The sequence below is a fragment of the Thamnophis elegans genome, chromosome 3 (genome assembly GCF_009769535.1).
Source record: "Thamnophis elegans isolate rThaEle1 chromosome 3, rThaEle1.pri, whole genome shotgun sequence".
In the NCBI taxonomy this organism is placed as follows: Eukaryota; Metazoa; Chordata; class Lepidosauria; order Squamata; family Colubridae; genus Thamnophis; species Thamnophis elegans.
The window spans coordinates 138,557,772-138,579,032 of NC_045543.1; the positions used below are offsets into that span (position 1 = coordinate 138,557,772).

General features: G+C 44.7%; 1 protein-coding gene across 1 annotated transcript in view; it reads left to right on the forward strand.

Annotated features, from left to right (window-relative positions):
* The window catches only part of LOC116506258 (unconventional myosin-Vb-like), a 276,128-nt gene that overhangs the window by 89,772 nt on the left and 165,095 nt on the right, over window positions 1-21,261 (forward strand). The window contains 3 exon segments of the mRNA XM_032213906.1: window positions 443-553; window positions 14,368-14,539; window positions 17,440-17,584. Of these exon segments, the coding sequence (XP_032069797.1) occupies window positions 443-553; window positions 14,368-14,539; window positions 17,440-17,584 (428 nt within the window).

Here is a 21,261-nt window from a genome sequence, read left to right on the forward strand (position 1 = left end):
ACAATTCATTTAGTGACAGTTTGAACTTACAATGGCACTGAATGACGTGTCTTATGACCATCTTTCACACTTACGACCGTTGTGGCATCCCAGTGGTCACGGGATCAAAATTCAGACACTTGCCCTGTCTCATGTTTATGACGGTTGCAGTGTCCTGGTGTCATGTGATCCCCTTTTGCAGCCTTCTTGCCAAGCAAAGTCAATGGGGGAACCAGATTTGTTTAACAACCATGTTACTAACTTAACAACTGCAGTGATTCACTTAACAAACGTGTCAAGAAAGGTCATAAATTGGGGCAAAATTCTCTTACCAAAGGTCTCATTTAGCAACATAAATTTTGGGCTCAAATACTACCCGTATTTCCTTTGTCGGCCTGTGTTCATTTCCCGGTGCTCAACTTATTATTTTACTTTTTCTCTTATTGTTTTTCTCCCCTTATAGTATACAAGAGTATGGATTCCTGACCCAGAGGAAGTCTGGAAATCAGCTGAAATCATCAGAGATTACAAAGAGGGGGATAAAACTCTGCGCCTGAAACTTGAAGATGACATGGTAGGCATTTGGCTTGTTCGTTTGTTCTATAAATTTTCCTCCTTTGTAAAAGTTTTCTATCACAGGCCTATCTTTTGAATAGTAATTTGAAGGAAGGCTGGGAAAGCAATTTGATGGTTAACCAGCACTGAAATTTTAATACTGTAATTCTTCCCGTTGGCAGAGATTCCTAGAAGAGACGTAAACACATTTTAAAAATGAATAACGTTGAACCTATACTGTATATACGGAAGTGGAGAGTTAAAGCCGGTGTATTAGTCATTGCCCATTTCCATGGTGTAATTATTTTTTTTGCAGGTTTTTTTTCCTTGCAATTTGTTTTCTTCGACTGTAAAAGCCCGTGCTTGTGATTCTGAGTATGCCGTGCTTGATCCAAGGGCTAAGCTAATTGTTCATTTATAAAACCCTCATTGCACCATATGCAGGAAAAGAGTGTCAGGCCTGGAAGCCATCTTTTGCAGGGGCCTTCAGGCCTGCCACATTCGATCAGGGGTGACATTCAATTTTTTCCCCTATCAGTTCTGTAGCCGTGGCCAGGGCCAGATTTAGATGAAAAGAGGCCCTAGGCTATTCCACTTATGAGGCCCTTTCACCTCCCATTTTTAAGTTTGTAAATTACATGAGAGACAATAAAATACATCATTACTGTGATATATATCAATATATATTGCTGGTCTCCCAACGGAGGGCGGCTCTGCTCTGTGGCAAAGGCAGTGAGTCCAGCCGCCTCCCCTGCTGTGTTCAGCTGCCCGGCTCGGTCCCCTCGCCCTCACCTGCCTGGCCGCTGGTGGGCTCCGCGTCGATGGGGCAGCTACTGGGAGAGGCCGCGCCTCTTGCCCGACCGCCGGTGCCGGGAATGTGGGTGGGCTCCCCAACTGCCGTGGCGCTGGAACGATCTTAACCAATACATTTTTATGTTTGTTTCTTAACTAAAATTCTAGTGCGTAGAATTTCTCCTTATTTTCGGTTCAGTGTTTTAGTGTTCACTGTTTTTAGAATAGTGTAATTTTAATTTTGCTAACAATTTGAATGTAGGCCCCTCTTGATCTTGAGGCCCTAGGCTGAAGCCTAGTTAGCCTATAGGAAAATCCGGCCCTGGGCGTGGCTTGGTGGAGGGGATTCCTTTGACTTAGTGGGCGTGGGCAACTCAATGTCACTTGTGGCCACACCCACTCAGTCACAGGACCCTCCACTAAGCCCCGCCCATGGAACCCAGTAAGAAAAAATATGTGTATGAACATGAGAAAAGCTCCTAGTTAATGCTGTGGCAGAGAAAATCCGAATGTTTCTCCCTCCATTCACAGCGGAGCTGCTGCTCCCTTTATGGTCCCCCCCCCGGTGACTACCTTAAAGGGACAGGCTGCAGCAGCTCCGCTGTGAATGGAGGGAGAGCGGCAGGAAGGGCTAAGCGAGCAGCTGGAAGAGGTGAGCAGCAACCGGGCGACTGGGCGACCGAGGCGGGGCCAATCAAGGGTGATTTCTACTGGTTCGGGGAACCGATTCAAATCATCCCTACTGGTTCACCTGATCTGGTCGAATTCCACTCCTGAATTTGATGCTGTTGGAAATTGGGAGGGGGGATTATATGGAGTATGGGAGTTATAGTCAAAATAACATTCCTTTCTCAGAGTGTCAAGGACACTTTGCCCTGCACCTGGAGTGGTGTGACTGGGAGGCATCTCCAGGTGGGATATTGCTTGATTGGACCATGGGATGGACATGTGGGTGCTGGGCAGGGACTTGAACTTTCACTTGGGTGGGGAAAACCTGGAAACTTTCAGATTCGGGTTTTCCCAGATGTGCCAATATGACACCTCTAATAAAATGGAACTTTGAGGAAACTTAAGCCTGGGAGTTTTCTTTCGTTGGGAGTCTTACTTGGAACCCTGACAGAGATTCAGTGTTTCTGAGAATTGTTGCCCAATTGCACTCAGTTGAATCACTATTAATATTATTTTATCATTATACCCAATGAGCAATGTTAGGGCGGGTCAAATCTTTCAACTTTCAATTTCCAAACATTAGGGACGCTCCAAAGTTGTGACATGCCTTGGGGATGTAAAGATATTTTGGTTACTTTAACATCATTTAGATGTGCTTGGTAAGTAACAATGTAAATATCATAACTTTTCAACATTTTGTTTGTTTCATTTGAGCATTATTATGAGTGGCCGTTGTGTTTTCAAGTCACATCCTTTAAGGCAATTATTTTAAAATGTGATTCATGTTTAATAGTTTGAAGAGGTTGCAAGCATCAGTTAAGTATTCAACGTCACCTGTCATCTGTGGATATTGTGTTGGCAACTTTTGGGGTTTGTATAATTGGGCTCAAATATAACAGATACCTATTGCAAGAGCCGAGGTGGCGCAGTGGTTAAATGCAGCACTGCAGGCTACTTCAGCTGACTGCAGTTCTGCAGTTGGGCTGTTCAAATCTCACCGGCTCAGGGTTGACTCAGCCTTCCATCCTTCCGAGGTGGGTAAAATGAAGACCCAGATTGTTGTTGGGGGCAATATGCTGACTCTGTAAACCGCTTAGAGAGGGCTGAAAGCCCTATGAAGCGGTATATAAGTCTAACTGCTATAAGTATCTATTCCGTCTCACCAGTGACTCACTGGGCTGAAACATATCCAACAGCAGTGATTGAAATAGGATATATCATAAAATATTATCATTTTTAAAATTAAAACATGCCAATAACTTCTGAAAAAAGCTTAGTGTTTTTGCTTCTGATACCAACAAAAGGCATTGATTTCTTTAAGTTGCCAAATTGGAAAAAAACCCACTGATCTAGAGCCTAAACGTTCTGAATTGCAAGCACCGTTTCCCCGCAGATGAATGTAAAGCAAGTCCCAAATGGACTGGCAATATGAACAGAAACTTTGCACCTGTAAGATTGGATGCTATGTGTCATGGATCATTGTCACTGGTATCATTTGAAATCCCAGGGTTGTGAAACCTTGGCACACTTTGCGTCAAACTATATTGATCAGGAACCCAGCTCTTGGATGGTCTTTTTTCCCCAGCCTTCCACATAAGGAACAGATGTAGATTATCATTATGGTTTCTCTGCCCGCTCTTAAATCCACGTTCCAAAAATCCAGTCTCTTTTTCAGATGATTCTGTACGTGAATCACCATGGGTGGAAGAGAATATATTTGAAAGAGATCTTTAAGGGTTAATTGCTATGTCTTTGGATGTTCCTGTCCTTCAGACCAGGGGTGGGATTCAATCGATTCGCACCGGTTCGGGTGAACCAGATGATCATTTGCATCTAGTTTGCTGAACTGCTTGTTGCAAGGACTGGCTGGCCGCGCCCACTCCTCCCCACTTAGTAGTCTCCACACAGCCCATTCATAATGCCAGATAAGTGCAGCGCCTGCGCGGAAGCTCTGGAAGGGTGAAAAACGGGCCTCCTGAACTCTGGAAATGGGCATGTTTCCAGTCTCCGGAGGGCCTCCAGAGCTCGGGGAGGCCATTTTCACCCTCCAGGAGGCTTGGGGAATCCACCAGAGCCTAGGGGGTGTGTGTGTGAAAAAAGGACCTTTCGGAAGTCCAAAAACTGGCATGTTTCCAGCCTCTAGAGGGCCTCCGGAACCTGGGGGAGGCCATTTTTGCCCTCCAGGAGGCTTGGGGAATCCTCTGGAGTGTGAAAAATGGGGCTTCCGGAAATTATGGAAGTCCAAAAACGGACCTGTTTCTGGCTTCCTGAAGCTCTCCGGATCCCGGGGGAGGATGTTTTCGGCCTCCAGGAGGCTGGGGGAAAGCCTCCGGAGCTTGGGGAGGGTGAAAGCGCCCCTCCCCCCGCTGTGGTGCAGGAAGCCGAGGAAGCCGCACCCACCATGGCCAGGCCCACCCAGCAACTGGGCAGAGAACTGGTTGCTAACATTTTTTAATCCCACCACTGCTTCAAACCATTAGTTCACTGGGATTCTACCACCCCTCATTCAATGGGTGTGTATTAATTAATAAAGGTCATATGAATTTGAGCTGTCCCTGAATGCAGGCCAGATCCTGCCCCCCCAAAAGGTGACTGGAATTCCTGCTGCAAGTACTAATTGGGTTAAAATGATCCTATTTAATTCCCAGCTCTCTAGAAATTTCAGAGCTTGCATAAAATAATGACAAACCTGACTCAACCTCATATACTGTAACATACGAGATGTAATCTGGCTCTGATAATTAAAATGCAATCAAGCTGTTCCACAAAAGCAGAGTTTTTTTAAATAATAAAAAACTGTATAATCATCACTTTCACTACTACTATTTTAGCATAATCTACGTGAGCCTATCAACCCACTGTTTCACTAATTTAAACAATTGACCCAGTTCTGTGATGTACCTTTAGAATAACAGAATAACAGAGTTGGAAGGGATCTTGGAGGTCTTCTAGTCCAACCCCCTGCTCAAGCAAGAAATCGTATACCATTTAAGACAAATGGCTGCCCAATCTCTTTTTAAAAGCCTCCAGTGTTGGAACACCCACTACTTCTGTAGAAAAGTTGTTCCACTGATTAATTGTTCTCACTGTCAGGAAATTTCTCCTTAGTTCTAAGTTGCTTCTCTTCTTGATAAATTTCCATCCGTTGCTTCTTGGCATATAGACCATGCTAATTTGATAGATCCTGCTGATTTGGGAGGCTATTTTCCTAGACTTTAAAATTATGTTGAAAATCAGGACACTTCAGGCTTAAAGGCAAATAGGTGCACATGAAAGGTAATCCCTATCTGAAACTCATTAAAGCAACTGTGTCTTTCCCCAGAAATGAAACAAGTTGGGCTTAGTCCAAGGCAAGGGATATTTGACCTAATGCAATGCTGAAGGATGCAGCATGCCTGCCTCCATGTGTTTTGAAACATCTTTCAGACTTTGAATCCAAAAGACCAAATAGCAATAGCAGTTAGACTTATATACCGCTTCATAGAGCTTTCAGCCCTCTCTAAGCGGTTTACAGAGTCAGCATATTGCCCCCAACAACAATCCGGGTCCTCATTTTACCCACCTCGGAAGGATGGAAGACTGAGTCAACCCTGAGCCGGTGAGATTTGAACAGCCGAACTGCAGAACTGCAGTCAGCTGAAGTAGCCTGCAGTGCTGCATTTAACCACTGTGCCACCTTGGCAAATACTGGGTAACATGCTGTATGCACATAGCTGCTAAATAAGACATTTATTAAATGTATTTATTTAAAATTTATTAACATCCTTTTCTTCACTAGACTAGCTGTTCTCACCCCCTCCTCCGTCCAGTAACGAAAGCCAAGATGAGCTTAATTAGAATGTCCTTTAATAACAAGACTAGAATCTCGATGGCTGAAAGCCAAGCAAACAAACAGATAAGGACCTTGGCAGCAAGTCTGACAAACCTTGGCAGCAATTCAGACAAACCTTGGCAGCAATCCAGCCTGCCAAGTTAGTTACGTTCTCTTTAGACAATGCATTGACTTCTGCAAGAAGGGCATGTCACAAGCAGTCTTTTTTATAGTCTGGAGAGGAGCCTAATGACCATCAGCTGAGCGCACTTACCTCCTGTAATTGCGTAATTGCTCCTGAAGCCGAGTAGCTCTTCGATGGGGTGCATCCAGGAACAACTCACTGCTGGCTTCTGGATCACTCTCCCTTGTCTCCTCCCCACTGGTCCAAGGCTCAGGGGCCACCTGGTGGCCAACCAGTCTCTCTGAGCCCTGCTTGGAGTCGGAACCCTGTCCAGGGTCCTCCACCTCCTCCAGAGCTGACTCGCTGTCGGAGTCTGGTGGCAGCTCCAACGGCTCCTGCTGGGCCACAACAACTAGCCATGCCTAGTTCCTGCAACCGTTCATCGTATGTTTTAGCCTCTAGTCCCCTAATCATCCTGGTTGTTCTTCTCTGCACTTTTTCCTGAGTCTCAACATCTTTTTTATAGTGTGGTGACCTTAATTAACTTACTGTACAGGAGGCTGGGAAATTTTTATTACAGTTTCCAAGATTCTGCATTTACTCCACCAAGTATTTAAAAACACCTTTGCTTAAATACCTTGGGATCTTTCCCAACTGCTTGACACTTGTCAGTAAGAAGTTGAAAAATTACAAGGATTTTTAGGTGAAAAAAATTAGAAACAATCCAGAAATAAGACATTTATTAAAATTTATTTATTTAAAATTTATTAAAATCCTTTTCTTTACTAGACTAGCCATGCCTAATTCCTGCAACCATTCATTGTATGTTTTAGCCTCCAGTCCCCTAATCATCCTGGTTGCTCTTCTCTGCACTTTTTCCTGAGTCTCAACATCTTTTTTCTAGTGTGGTGACCATAATTAACTCACTGTACAGGAGGCAGGGGAAAATTTTATTACAGTTTCCAAGATTCTGCATTTATTCCACCAAGTATTAAAAACACCTTTGCTTAAATACCTTACTGACACTTGTCAGTAAGAAGTTGAAAAAGTACAAGGATTTTTAGGTGAAAAAATTAGAAACAATCCAGAAAAATATAAAGGATTTAGGCTCACACAGACCTGCTCTTCTAATCTACGATCTTGACCAATTTATCACCACAAAGAGATGCTATGAGGCTGAATTATAATGAAGAAGTTGGGAATTGTCACAGATCTTAATAAATCTCATCTAGTTCTTAGGTTATAGATTTCATTTCCTGGGGAATTTTGTTTATTTTCATTTTTTTCCCCTGCTTCTCCCAGGGAGTCAACATTTGTTTCTTGATCTAGACCTTCTGTGCTGGGTGAATTAAGAACTTTATCCCTTAGTGCTTTTTAATTATTTATGTTTTATTTTAGATCATTCTCTGCCCTGAGTTTCTAACGTGTAGAAAAGTGTCATATAAATTACAGCAGTAAATAACTCACGTATGACTGAAATACACAGAGGAACTGTGGTTAGGATCAAACCTTAGTTCATAGCTGAAGGAACATTAAACTGGCACTGTGGACAAGCATGCCCCACAGAGCTTTGAGAATAAAATGCACTGGTTATAATAAGCAAAATATTATAGTTGGCCGTAAAAAGGAAATTAGGAAATATTTTCTTTTCATTTGAAACTACTTTCACGTCACACTGCCTTAGGTCACTTTCCATGTGTGCAAATAATTGTGTGTACCTATCTATAAACGCACACTGTCCGTTTTTAAAAAAAGGAAGCCTTTTTTTAACACGCACAAAGCAAAAACAGTGGGAAATTATGCGCTGCGCCCCTGGCATTTCCAACATCTGGATGGCCAGATGGTAACACTTTTTTTTTGGCTCTGTTTCAGTTGAGCAGCTGTGACTTTAAATTGAGAAAACTTCATGATATGTTTTCTTTTTATCCTGAAACACCTTTACCGGTCTCCCAGAGTGCTGCTTCTATTCTTTAAGGAAATGAAAAGAAGGACATAATAATTTAAATCAGGAGGGTCCAACCTTGGCAATTTTAAGACTTGTGGGCTTCAACTCCCAGAATTCCCATTCTGGGAGTTGAAGCCTACAAGTCTTAAAATTGCCGAAGTTGGAAACCCTTGATATAAAGCAACAGTTTCAGTGTTAAAATGAATTTTGCTCAATTTCTTCTGACCGGTAGCTCCCTCAAACAGAAAGAGGCTGAAAATACCAAGATTATTCTCAGGATGTGTTCTTTAGAATATAGAGCAGGGGTGTCAAACTCGATTTCATTGAGCAATGCATCACAGTTGTGTTTGATCCTGGGGGAGCCGGGCGGGTGTGTGTGGCCAGCTCCACATCACTCGTTGAGGCTCTGTTTTCAGCCGTGACGGCCTCCTGCAGCCTTCTGACAGTGAAAACAGAGCTAGGGGAGACCAAAACGGAACCTGGGAAGCCGTGTGTGGCCTTCTCGAGTTCCATTTTCACCGGCAGAGAGTTGCAGGAGGTCGATGCTGGCGGAAACGGAGCCTTGGAGGGCCGCACACAGCCCTCCTAACATCCGTTTTCGCTGGCAGAGGTGCCGTGGGCCAGGCCTTCTCTGTTTCCAGCGCGGGTTCACGGGCCAGATCTAACTACCTCGCAGGTCACATCTGTCCCGCAGGCCTCGGGTTTGACACCCCTGATATAGAGGATTTGGTCAAGTAGAGGACCATAATAGCGGACTGTAGCCTTGAACGTTATTAGATTTACTGGATTTTTTTCCCCCATCTCCATCCCTGCCATGTTGCTAATTAGTTTCTTAAAACCAGTTTGTAGAATCCTGACTTCAGTAAATTCAGTAAAAAATCAAGGGCTGAATAAGAAGGACAGAAGGTTGGTGGCTGAGTTTGTCCATTGTGCTAAGCCTTAATGTGGGCTTGGTTTTGGTTTGGAATGTGAATTCTGTCACTCTGGTTTATTCCATGAACCCTGATGAAACAAAAAAAAAAAAAAAAAATAGGGCTTTGGTGTGACTTGAGAGCCACCCATAGACCTAAGCCCTACAGTAGCTTGGCTTATTGTTGTATGCCAATGGAGACTTTGGGCCAAAGGAAATTGTGTTAACATCAGTTTGTAACTATGTTGGGATGGAGTTTGGTAGAATTTAGACATTTTCTGGATTAAGTGGTCCATTGGTCCTCCAGGAAAATGAAGTGGGAATAGCAGCTCAGCACCCTCACCCTTCCCTGCCTTTCCTGCTTCTTTTTCTCCTTTCCCTTTCTCTTCCCTTCCCTCCTTCTTTTTCCTTTCCTTTGCTTTTCTTCCCTTCCCTCCTTCTTTTCCCTTCCCTTCCCTTCCATCTCCTCCTTTTATCTTCCTGTCCCTTCTCTTCCATTCCCTTCTTCTTTTTCCTTTCCTTTCCTTTCCCCCCTTCCATTCCCTTCCCTCCTTCTTTTCCCTTCCCTTCCATCCCCTCCTTCTTTTATCTTTCCTTTCCTTCCATTCCTTCCTTCTTTTTCCTTTCCTTTGCTTTTTTCCCTTCCCTTCCCTTCCCTCCTTCTTTTCCCTTCCCTTCCCTTCCCTCCTTCTTTTCCCTTCCCTTCCCTTCCCTCCTTCTTTTCCCTTCCCTTCCATCCCCTCCTTCTTTTTCCTTTCCTTTGCTTTTTCCCCTTCCCTTCCCTCCTTCTTTTCCTTTTCTTTTCTTCCCTTCCATTCCATCCCCTCCTTTTATCTTTCCTTTCCTTACCTTCTCTTCCATTCCATTCCCTCCTTCTTTTTCTTTCATTTGCTTTTCTTCCCTTCCCTCCTTCTTTTATCTTCCCTTCCCTTCCCTCCTTCTTTTATCTTTGCTTTCCTCTTTCCCCCTTTTTCTCTTCCCCTTTCCTCCCTCCTTTCCCCTTCTCTATCCCCCCCAAAAAAAGAATTTCAAGGTCTAATCCTCCACTTTCTCCCACATTGTGAGTCCAATGCTAACAGAGCCATCTCTGCCCTTTGTTCGTGTCCTGGCTCATACCAATTATAACAGCATCAACAATTAGAAATCGCTTATTAGTGCAAAAAATTGCTGGGGTAGCTGGTCTCTTAATTGTCAGGGCCGGCAGAGGTTGTTGTCAAGGTTATAATTTGACAGGCTGCAGGAGGGTGGCCAGCTTGTGCCCCTGACCACCACCCCTCCCTGACCAAGGTCAATGTCAAGGTAGTTTTGCATGTCGTGTGAATGCCATCCCCATTTCTGGGCTGGAATCAACAGCCCCAACAAGGTACAAGCCTTTTAGAGTGTTCTTATTTTCTCACCCTAGTTCTGTCAAATATATTCCCTTCATTTTGCTTTCAGCTGAGTTGACAAGTCACTCCCGTTTATTAGATTGGGTATGATGGATGTAAGACAGCCAGAGCAAGCGGGCACACATGAGCACAGAGTTAGTCCGCGCCGAGAACAGAAACCAACGTGCCAAAGAACATTGAAGCCTGCTGATGCCAACAGCCTCGCCCAACCTGGCACCCACCCAGGTTGCAATTCCTCAGGTTCCCCATTAGCATGGCGGAAGGTTGTCATTTCTAGCAGGGCCAGCCAAGATGGCTTTTGGCAACGGTAGGATAAAAAGTAAGGTCAAGTTGGAAACCTGGAAATTGACATGCAGATAGGTGTCTCCTCGTAAATTTCTTGGCAACAGCATAAAGGTGGTTGGTCAGCACAGGTTCCATGGCGGTTACATCAGGGGTGAAATCCAGGAGGTTCTGACAGGTTCTGGAGAACCGGTAGCGTAAATTTTGAGTAGTTCACAGAACCAGCAAATGCCACCTCGGGCTGGCCCCAGAGTGGGTCGGAATGGAGATTTTGCAGTATTCTTCCTCTGGAGTAGGGTCAGAATGGAGATTTTGCAGTATCCTTCCCCTGGAGTGGGGTGGGAATGGAGATTTTGCAGTATCCTTCCCCTGGAGTGGGGAGAGAATGGGGATTTTGCAGTATCCTTCCCCTGGAGTGGGGAGGGAATGGGGATTTTGCAGTATCCTTCCCCTGGAGTGGGGTGGCAATGGAGATTTTGCAGTATCCTTCCCCTGGAATGGGGTGGGAATGGAGATTTTGCAGTATCCTTTCCCTGAGTGGGGTGGGAATGGAGATTTTGCAGTATGCTTCCCCTGGAGTGGGGTGGGAATGTGGATTTTGCAGTATCCTTCCCCTGCCACGCCCACAAGCCACACCCACCAAGCTACACCACACCCACCAAGCTACACCACACCCACAAAGCCATGCCCACAGAACCGGTAGTAAAAAAAATTGAATTTCACTACTGGGTTACATCCAAGTTGAAACCAAGGTGGACTCAAGGTGAAGTCAGCCACAGCCTGCCACAAAGAAGGGGGTGGGGTCAACTTATTTTTCAAAGCACCAGAAGGCAAGACCAGAAACAATGGATGGAAACTAATCAAGGAGAGAAGCAACGTAGACTTAAGGAGAAACATCCTAAGAGTGAGGACATTTAACCAGTGGAACAGTTTGCCTTCAAAAGCTATAGGTGTTTCATCACTGGAGGTTTTTTTAAAAAGAGGCTGGACAACCATCCATCTGAAATGATATAGGGGTCTCCTGCTTGAGCATGGGGTTGGACTAGAAGACCTTCAAGGTCTCTTCCAGCTCTATTCTGATTGATTACAGAGACAATTTATTGACAGCAGGGTTTCTCAATCTTGCGAGCTTTAAGATGTGTGGACTTCAACTCCCAGAATTACCCAGCCAGCATTGTTTACAGCATTGTCATAACTCTGAACGATCGCTGTACAAATGGTCATAAGTCAGGGACCATCTGTATGACTAAGTGTGTTCCTAGACCTGGGTATATTTCAACAAGGTAAGGCAAAAAGTACATTTAGCCTCTTTGCAAATGTTTTAGTCCAGTGGTCCGGAAGTGATGAGTGATGGGTGAACAAAATGTAGCCTCTCTTCTACATGTAGCATCATCCTTTTTTTTATAAAAAAAATGGCTGAACAGAGGTATGTTTGTATACATACAACATATACACAGGTAGTTCTCCACTGACAACAGTTCATTTAGTGACTGTTGAAAGTTACAATGGCACTGAATAGGCATTGCATTTAGCGAATAAGCAATAGCATTTAGACTTCACAGTACTTTACAGCCCTCTTTAAGCGGTTTACAGAGTCAGCCTATTGTCCCCAACAATCTGGGTCCTCATTTTACCCACCTCGGAAGAATGGAAGTTTTCTGACCGAGGCTTCCCAAGAGCATGAAGCAAACTCCTTGTCCCGACAAAAATCTCTTTTATTAATTTGCTGTGAATTCTGCTCATTCACATCCAGCAAAGTCTTTCAAGGGAGGATTTACAGTCACAGACCTTATCTGGCTTGGAGAGCTGCCAGGCCGATATCTGCAAAACCTGGCAAGGAGTCTCAGAGAGTCACCAACCAATTAAGTGAACTAATTGTCTCCTGCAAACTCCACTCCCCTTTCGCTCCTCTTTTATTTCCTTTCCTTTCCTTTTATTGCCATTCATCATCCACCTGTGGCCTTACTCTCAAGTCGACCCCTGTTCCTTAGCTTTTCCCTTCGTCTGGCATCTCTGCGCATGCGCACACTGGGAACAGGCTCCAGCTGTTCCTCTGCCTCACTGATGTCTGACTCTGAAGGCAGCTGATAACTGGCATACGGCTCTGGCCCCCTCTCTGCCTCTGACACAGAGCCCACCTCAGAGCCTTCCCCAGACTCCAGGACTGGCCCATGTTCCTCCCCAACCTCCTCACTTTCCGAATCAGCTGCCAGCTCTGCTGGCTGCTGGTGGGCTACAGCAGGAAGGCTGAGTCAACCCTGCGCTAATGAGATTTGAACTGCCTAATTTCTGGTAGCCGGCAGTCAGCAGAAGTAGCCTGCAGTAGTGCATTCTAACCACAGCTCATCATATGACTCGCTTATGATCATTTTTCACACTTAACGACCATTGCAGGATCCCCATGATCAATTGTTTTCTGCATGGTCAATTGCTTCAAAGAGATTGTGAAACATTTGCCCTGAGTCCAGGTAGTCCCTGACAGTTCGTTTAGCGACCGTTCATTTAATGACCCTTCAAAGTTACAACAGCACTGAAAAAAGTGACTTACGGCCGTTTTTCACACCTATGACCATTGCAACATTCCCCAAGGTCACGTGATCAAAATTCAGATACTTGGCAACTGACTCATTTTTATGATAGTTGCAGTTTCCCGGGGTCACGTGATCCACTTTTGCGACCTTTTGATGATGGCAAGAAAGGTCGTAGAATAGGGCAAAACACTTCCTTAGCAAATGTGTCGCTCAGCAACAGAAATTTTGGGCTCAATTATTGGCGTACATCACGGATTACCTGCGTTAAAAATTTAGCTGGTGAAAAGCCAGCTAAAAGAAACTCTCTATTAAATTAGAGAGCTCTAATCTAATTTTTAGATTAGATTATGGCTCTTTAGAAGGTCAGATCTTGAAGAGGAAACTCAAAGACTTTGGCCACCTAATGAGAAGGAAGGACTCCCTGGAGAAGAGCCTCATGCTGGGAAAGATGGAGGGCAAAAGAAGAAGGGGACGACAGGGAAGGAGGTGGCTGGATGGAGTCACCGAAGCAGTAGGTGTGAGCTTAAATGGACTCCAGAGGATGGTAGAGGACAGGAAGGCCTGGAGGAACGTTGTCCATGGGGTCGGGATGGGTCAGACACAACTTCACAACTAACAACAACAAATCTAATTGTTATGCAAAACAGGTAATACAGTAGCCCTTTTATTTTGTAATAATACCTTTCTTTCTTTTGCAGGTAAACTGATCATATGAGGAAAGCTTTTTAATTAATTTATTTTTTTAATTTTATTTTATCAATTTCATATATACATTCACAATTATATGATCTCATAACTGTTATTAATAATATGTATTTATAACATTTTTTCCCTACAGTTGACAATATACTTGAAGATTGCTTTCTTAACATCCCATAGATCCATCTTATCTTACAACGGTCCTACTTCTTCTTCCCTCTTTCCTTCCCTCGTTTCTTCTCTCCTACTCCCTTTCCTTCCCTCCTTCCTTCCCTCCCTCCTTCCCCTTCCCTCCTTCTCTCCTTCCCTCCTTCCTTCCTTCCCTCCTTCCTTCCTTCCCTCCTTTCTTTTCTCCTTCTCTCCTTCCTTTCCCCCTTCCTTTCCTCCTTCCTTCCCCCCTTCCTTCTCTCCTACATTCCCTCCTTCTTTCCCTCCTTTCTTCTCTCCTCTCCTTCCTTCCCTCCTTCCTTCCCAGCTTTTTAATTTAAAGGGTGCGTTGTCGCGCTATTTTATGCAACTTTTCCCTCCTCGAGGTTCTATTTTGTGAACGTGGCTACGTCTCATTTGATTTTTCACACTTCTTTTGTATCCCAAAAGATTACTTTGGTCAGGTTATGGGGATGTGAACATATCCCCAGTAGGCCTTTTGCTAAACGACCGTTTTCCCCTTTGACCATTTCAGATCCTGGAATATCCTGTTGACCCCAAGGAGAACAAGTTTCCTTTTTTGCGTAATCCAGATATTTTGGTTGGAGAAAATGACTTGACAGCTTTAAGTTACCTCCATGAACCAGCCGTCTTGCATAACTTAAAAGTCCGCTTTTTGGAATCAAATCACATCTATACCTATTGTGGTGAGTATTTCCTTAGGCATGGCTTTTGGAAAGAATACAGGTAGGTCTCACCTTAACTGTTTGTTTAGTGACTGTTCAAAGTTACAAGGGTGTTCTGACCCCCCTCTTCATACACCAAAGCATGCCGAGACAAAGATACTTCAAGGATTTATTAACACACAGACTAGACTTTAGCAGCATCTAGCACAGACCAGACTTGGCACCAATCCAGCACCGATTAGACCTTGGCAGCAATCCAACCTGCCAATAGAGCCGAGGTGGCACAGTGGTTAGGGTGTAGTACTGCAGGCCACTTCAGCTGACTGTTATCTGCAGTTCAGCGGTTCTAATCTCACCGGCTCAAGGTTGACTCAGCCTTCCATCCTTCCGAGGTGGGTGAAATGAGGACCCAGACTGTGGGGGCGATATGCTGACTCTGTAAACCGCTTAGAGAGGGCTGAAAGCCCTATGAAGCGGTATATAAGTCTAACTGCTATTGCTATTGCTATAGCCACGATAGCTTCTCCTGCTCTAGTAAATACATTGATTCCTGCAACGAGCGTGTGGAAAGTCATTCCTTTTATAGTCTTGAGAGGTGTCTAATTACCACCAGCTGAGTTCAATTATCTCCTGTAACTGCGTAACTGTTCTTTACGCCTATTAGCCCTCTGTTGCCGAGCATCCAGGACCAACTCCCTTGTCTCCTCCCCACTGCTCCAATGCATGACATCAGGATCACACTCCCTTGTCTCCTCCCCACTGCTCCAAGGCATGACTTCAGGAACACGCTCCCTTTGGCTTTCACCGCTGCTCCAGGCCTCAGGCACCTCCTGGTGGCCAACCAGCCTCTCTTCGCCCTGCTCGGAGTCGGAACGCTGTCCAGGGTCCTCCACGTCTTCCAGAGCCGACTCATAGGGCCCCTCGAGTCTGGTGGCAGCTCCAACGGCTCCTGCTGGGCCATAACACAAGGGCATTGAAAAAAGTGACTTACGACCGTTTTTCACACTTACGGCCATTGAAGCATCCCCATAGTCACGTGATCAAAATTCAGATGCTTGGCAACTGACTCATATTTATGACGGTTGCAGTGTCCCAGGGTCACGTGATCCGCTTTTGCAACCTTTCAAACCAGCAAAGTCAAGGGGGAAGCCAGAGCCACTTAACAACCGTGTGACAAACTTAAAAAAACTGCAGTGACTCACTTAACAACTGTGGCAAGAAAAGTTGCAGAATGAAGCAAACGTCACTTAAGAAATTTCGGGCTCTATTGCAATCTACCTATATACCAGTACGTAGTCCTCGATTTACAACCACTCAATTTAACAACCGCTCCAATGTTATAACAGCATTGAAAAAAGTGACTTTGGACCAGTTCTCACATTGCAGCATTCTGGGGTCATATGATCACCTTCCAAGCTAGCTTCCGCCAAGCAAAGTAACTGGGGGGAAACTGAATTCATTCAACAGCCCCTGATTCACTTAACAACTGCAATGATTTGCTTAACAACCTTGGCAAAAAAAACCCTAATAAAATAGGTTATGACTCACTGTACAACTTGCTTAGCGACAGAAATTCTGGTTCCCATTGTGGTCGTAAGTCGAGGGCTATTTATAATGTTAAGAGCATGAAAGGGGGCATAAAATGTTGCAGCTGTTTTCCTACTCGATAGCACACCAGGACATTACTTTTAATAAATAATAACTCAAGGTGGTGAATATACCTAAGACTCCTCCCTCCTCATATTTCAACAACAACAACAACAACAACAACAACCCTGTGGGGTTACTTGGGTCGAGAGGGAATGGCTAACCCAAAGTCATGTAGCTGGTTTTAATGCCTAAACCTGGGTTAGAACTCAGTTTTCTAAGTTGCTTAATGGCCATTGTAAAAATGGTCATAAAATTGAATCAAGTCACAAGGTGACCTGACTGGTGGCCACAATAACTGAAGAGAAAAATTGCAGGTTCAGCTGTGGTCATAAACTGAGGACTATCTGTTCTGACCTAGGCTTCCTTAAAAAGCATGAAGCAGAGTCTGGGTCCCGGCAAAACCTCTTTTATTTACACAACTGTGGATTCCTTTCATTCACAGTCAGCAAGGCTTAGCAAACAGTCTTTCAGGGGAATATTTATCCACACGAACCTTATCTCGCTTAGAGAGCTGCCAAATAACTAGTTTCCAAAGGTAGAGCAAGGCAACACTTGGCACAGAGTCTCTTATAGTCACAAACTGAACTTTCCACTCTTGAAACGACAGAAGGGACGAATTGTTTCCTGCAAAAGCCCCACTCCCTGTTGGCTCCTTTTTTGTTTCCTATGGGAGGGGCCAATCACCTCCAAGGTGCGGCTTTACTCCCAAGTCGACCCTGCTTTCTTAGTTGTTCTTGTCTTCTGGCAGCTCTGAGCGTGCGCACACTGGGAACAGGCTCCAGCTGCTTCACTGCTGCCTAGCTCCCTCTCTGCCTCCGATGCAGAGCCCTCGTCTGAGCTTTCCTCAGCTCCCAGGACTGGCCCATGTTCCTCCCCGATCTCCTCACTGTCCGACTCTGCTGCCAGCTCCACTGGCCGCCAGCGGGCCACAACACTACCTCTTGTCTATCTGTCCGCCCGCCTGCCCATCTCTGGTTGAGACAGAACTTTGCCATCTTAGGAAACTTGTAGCAGTTGAATTTTAATTTGGAAGATCTTCAAACATGCTGAACATCTAAAACAAAACGTAGGGGCAAGTGCTTCTGCTTGCTTGCTTATTTATTTAAATAACAGGCTGCAATGAGCTTGTAAATTGATGCAAAATATTTAAAAAAGCCTGTTTACACTATGAAGTGACCAGTTAGTCATATTTAAACTACTCCACTTGTGGGTGTTTGTGCCTCTCTTGTTTTTGCATCATTTTTAGTGTTTGCATTCTCGTTATTTTTAAGGTATCGTGCTTGTTGCCATAAATCCTTATGAACAATTGCCAATTTATGGACAAGATGTCATCTACGCCTACAGTGGCCAAAACATGGGGGATATGGATCCTCATATTTTTGCAGTTGCAGAAGAAGCATATAAGCAAATGGCCAGGTAAGTGCAAAGCTTTCTACTGACACTTGTATTTAAATGGAGTCTGAGGCTACCCTAAATCAGGGTAGTTCACTGAGGCCTGCATCAGGCTTGTGGTTGGCCTCGGGAGTGGGGGGTGGGGGGGGTGGTTTACTGTTACAGAAAAATAGTTGAGCAGTAAAGCACATGGTGACTGTACTCTTTGTTTGTTCTGTGTGGTGCTTTATATAAACAGAATTTTTAACACCTTCCTTCTCATTTTTCCACTCATCGTTCTCACATTGATTGACTTTTTGAGTAAGTCAGCTTTCATGACATGTCCAAAGTATGACATCCTCGGTTTGGCAATCTTGGCTTCAAGTGTATTTTTGATGATTTTTGGGGGGTGATGTTCAGTCTTTGTGATTTTTGCAGTCCTTGGGATGCGTACGGGTTGCCTTCAGCACAGCTCGAAGGCGTCCACCCTTCTCCTATCTGCCTTTTTCAGAGTCCACGTTTCGCAGCCATAAATAGCAATTGGGAATTATTGTGTTAACTAACCTGCATTGGTTGGGAGGCTGATGCCTTTACTCTTCCAGATGTTATTCATGCCAGACACGGCAGTGCTTCTAAGTGCTATATGCCTTCCGACCTCAGGTCTGCAGTCACCATGTTGGTTGATTTTAGAGCTCAGGAAGATGAGTTCCTTTACTGTTTCTATGGTCTCATTGTTGATCCGCACTCTGCCCGGTGTGTTGTCTGCAGTTGTTGTTATCTTTGTTTTCTTGATGTTAAGGTGCAGACCAACTGTTTCATTTTCATCTTTGATTCTCAAGATTAATGTCACCTTACAATAAAGTAGAATTGGTTCTTTAATCTGCACATGCACACACTGGGAACAGGCTCCAGCTGTTCGTCTGCCTCAATGATGTGTGCCTCTGAAGGCAATTGATAACTGGCTGTTGTGACCCAGAAGGAGCTGTTGGAGCTGCAAACAGACTCCGATAGCGAGGGACCCTATGAATCGGCTCTGGAAGATGTGGAGGACCCTGGACAGGGTTCAGACTCCGAGCACGGACCAGAGAGGCTGGTTGGCCACTAGGAGGCTCCTGAGGTATGGAGCAGCAGTGAAAGCCAAAGGGAGTTTGTCCCTGACGTCAGGCCCTGGAGCAGTGGGGAGGAGCTAAGGGAGGTGTTCCCGGACGCCAGGCAAAGACGGGCAGATAAGCGCCGACAGCAACTACGGAGATACAGAAGATAATTGGGGCCAGGTGGTTGTGATTAGGCTCTTCCCAAGAGAGTATATAAGAAGAGACTTTGGGAGGAGGCTGTTTGCAGGACACAACTATTATACTAAAGCTGGGGAAGCTCTTGTGTGTATTTCTTATCTGTGGAAGTCTGGGTTGCTGCCAAAGTCTTGCTGGTGTGTCAATTTACTGTGAATAAATTGTCTAGCAGTAATCTTGTGTCTGCGTGACTCGCTGTTCAGAGGGGGGGGGTCAGAACAATTGGCATACTGCTCTGACCCCCTCTCTGCCTCCGACACTGAGCCCTTGTCAGAGCCTTCCCCAGGCTCCAGGACTGGCCCATGTTCCTCCACACCCTCCTCACTCTCCGAATCTGCTGCCAGATCCACTGGCTGCAGGCGGGCCACAACAGAAGGTGGATCAGACCCTACCAAAGTTTGCAATGATGGTTTATTTCTCTATCTTTTCATTCGCTCTCTTTATTTGCTTCCCTTTATTACTTTATTTTTTTTTGGACTGGTAACTTTTATCATCAATAACACTTGAGTCAGATTCAGAATTGTGATGAGCAGGAGTAGCTCTTCAGACTTAATGAGGGTTTTATCCACCCACTCCTGTACTGAAATTGACCTGCGTTGCAGTCCAGAGTGACCTTTGGGTTGTCCTGGCTGGAGCGTAGGGATTTTGCTGCAGTTTCTGTCTTTCAAGTGATGGAGTACAAGATGCACCATGATTTTGAAAAGGTAAAAATGGGGGGGGGGACATGCAGAGCTTTGGGAGGCTCCTGGGGGTTGGGGGGGAGCAAAAAATGAGTAAAAACATTTTCCCCCAAAACAGGCTTTTTTTTTACAAAAAAGAGGGGGTGCTACAGAGGCTTTGGGAGGCTTGTAGAGTGCTCCTGCGGGGGGGGGGCGCAATACCAGCCTGTTTTTTGCTCGTTTTTGCCCTCCCCAGCCTCCAGGAGCTCTCTGAAAGCCTCCTAAAGGCTATGAATGGCCATTTTTGCAAAGTGGGGTGGGGTTTCGGTAGGACAAAAATGCTGTATTCAGTGTATAAGATGCACCCAGATTTTCACCCTCTTTTGGGGGGGGGAAAGGTGCGTCTTATACTCTGAAAAATACGGTAATATAAAAAAAGTTCAAAGAGTGGTGCAGGAATACAAGATCTAACTGAATGGACACGACAGGGAATCCTTGACTTACAACAATTCGTTTAGTGTTCATTCACTAAGCAGAACTAAAAAAAAGTTACGCCCATTTTTCACTCTTAGAACTGGTCATGTGATCAAAATTCAGATGTTTGGCAACTGGCTCATATTTATGATGGTTGCAGTGTCCCGGAGTCATGTGATCACCTTTTGTGACCTTCTGATGACAAAGTCAATGGGGAAGCCAGATTCACTTAACAACCGTGTTACTTCCTTAACAATTGCAGTGATTTACTTAACAATGGTGGCAAGAAGGGTCGTAAAATATGGCAAAACTCACTGAACAACTGTCTCATTTAGCAATAGGAATTTTGAGCTCAATTATGGTCATAAATTGAGGACTACCTGTATGCCAGGCGGGCTGGGAATTCCCAGTAAGTAAATCACTGCAGTTGTTAAGGAAGTAACACGGTTTTTATTTGAAGACGTTTTGCTTCTCATCCAAGAAGCTTCTTCAGCTCTGGCTGGATAGTGGAGAATGGAAGGATTTATATTCCTTGCAGACAGCTGGTCTTTTGCATCCTTTTAGAGGGTTGTTGAGGCCATTTGGAGATTTGTCTGTGTCCTTATGGTCACTTAAGTAGGGCAAATGTTTCCAATCCATACAATTGAATTGAATTGAATTGAATACTTGATTTGGCCACATGTGATCCCCATTGTGGTTGTATGTAGAGAACTACCTGTACAGTTACGGAGCAGGATAGGAAACAACTTGAATATTGTCTAGTCTCTCCTCAATGGGAATTTTTTTAGCTTTGCGTGATTTGAAATCCTATTACTTGTTCTCCCTGTAGATTTTAAGGAGAAAATGCAAACTTTTTTTTTTCTTGGTGTACTTGAAAATGCAGATTGTTCCTTGTTGAGATAAAGATCCTTCTAGGATAAATTCCCCTTCATGGATTACTGCCTTGTTGTGGCAAAGAGGCTCGCGTAACTCAATGAAGCTATGGCAAATCTAGACAGCATACTAAAAAGCAAAGACATCACCCTACCAACAAAAGTGTGTATAGTCAAGGCTATGGTTTTCCCAGTTGCAATGTATGGCTGTGAAAGTTGGGTCATAAGGAAGGCTGAGCGCCAAAGAATGGAGGCTTTGAACTCTGGTGCTGGAGAAGACTCCTGCGAGTCCCTTGGACTGCAAGACGATCCAACCGGTCAGTCCTAGAGGAGATCAACCCTGACTGCTCTTTAGAAGGCCTGATCCTGAAGATGAAACTCAAATACTTTGGCCAACTAATGAGAATGAAGGACTCCCTGGAGAAGAG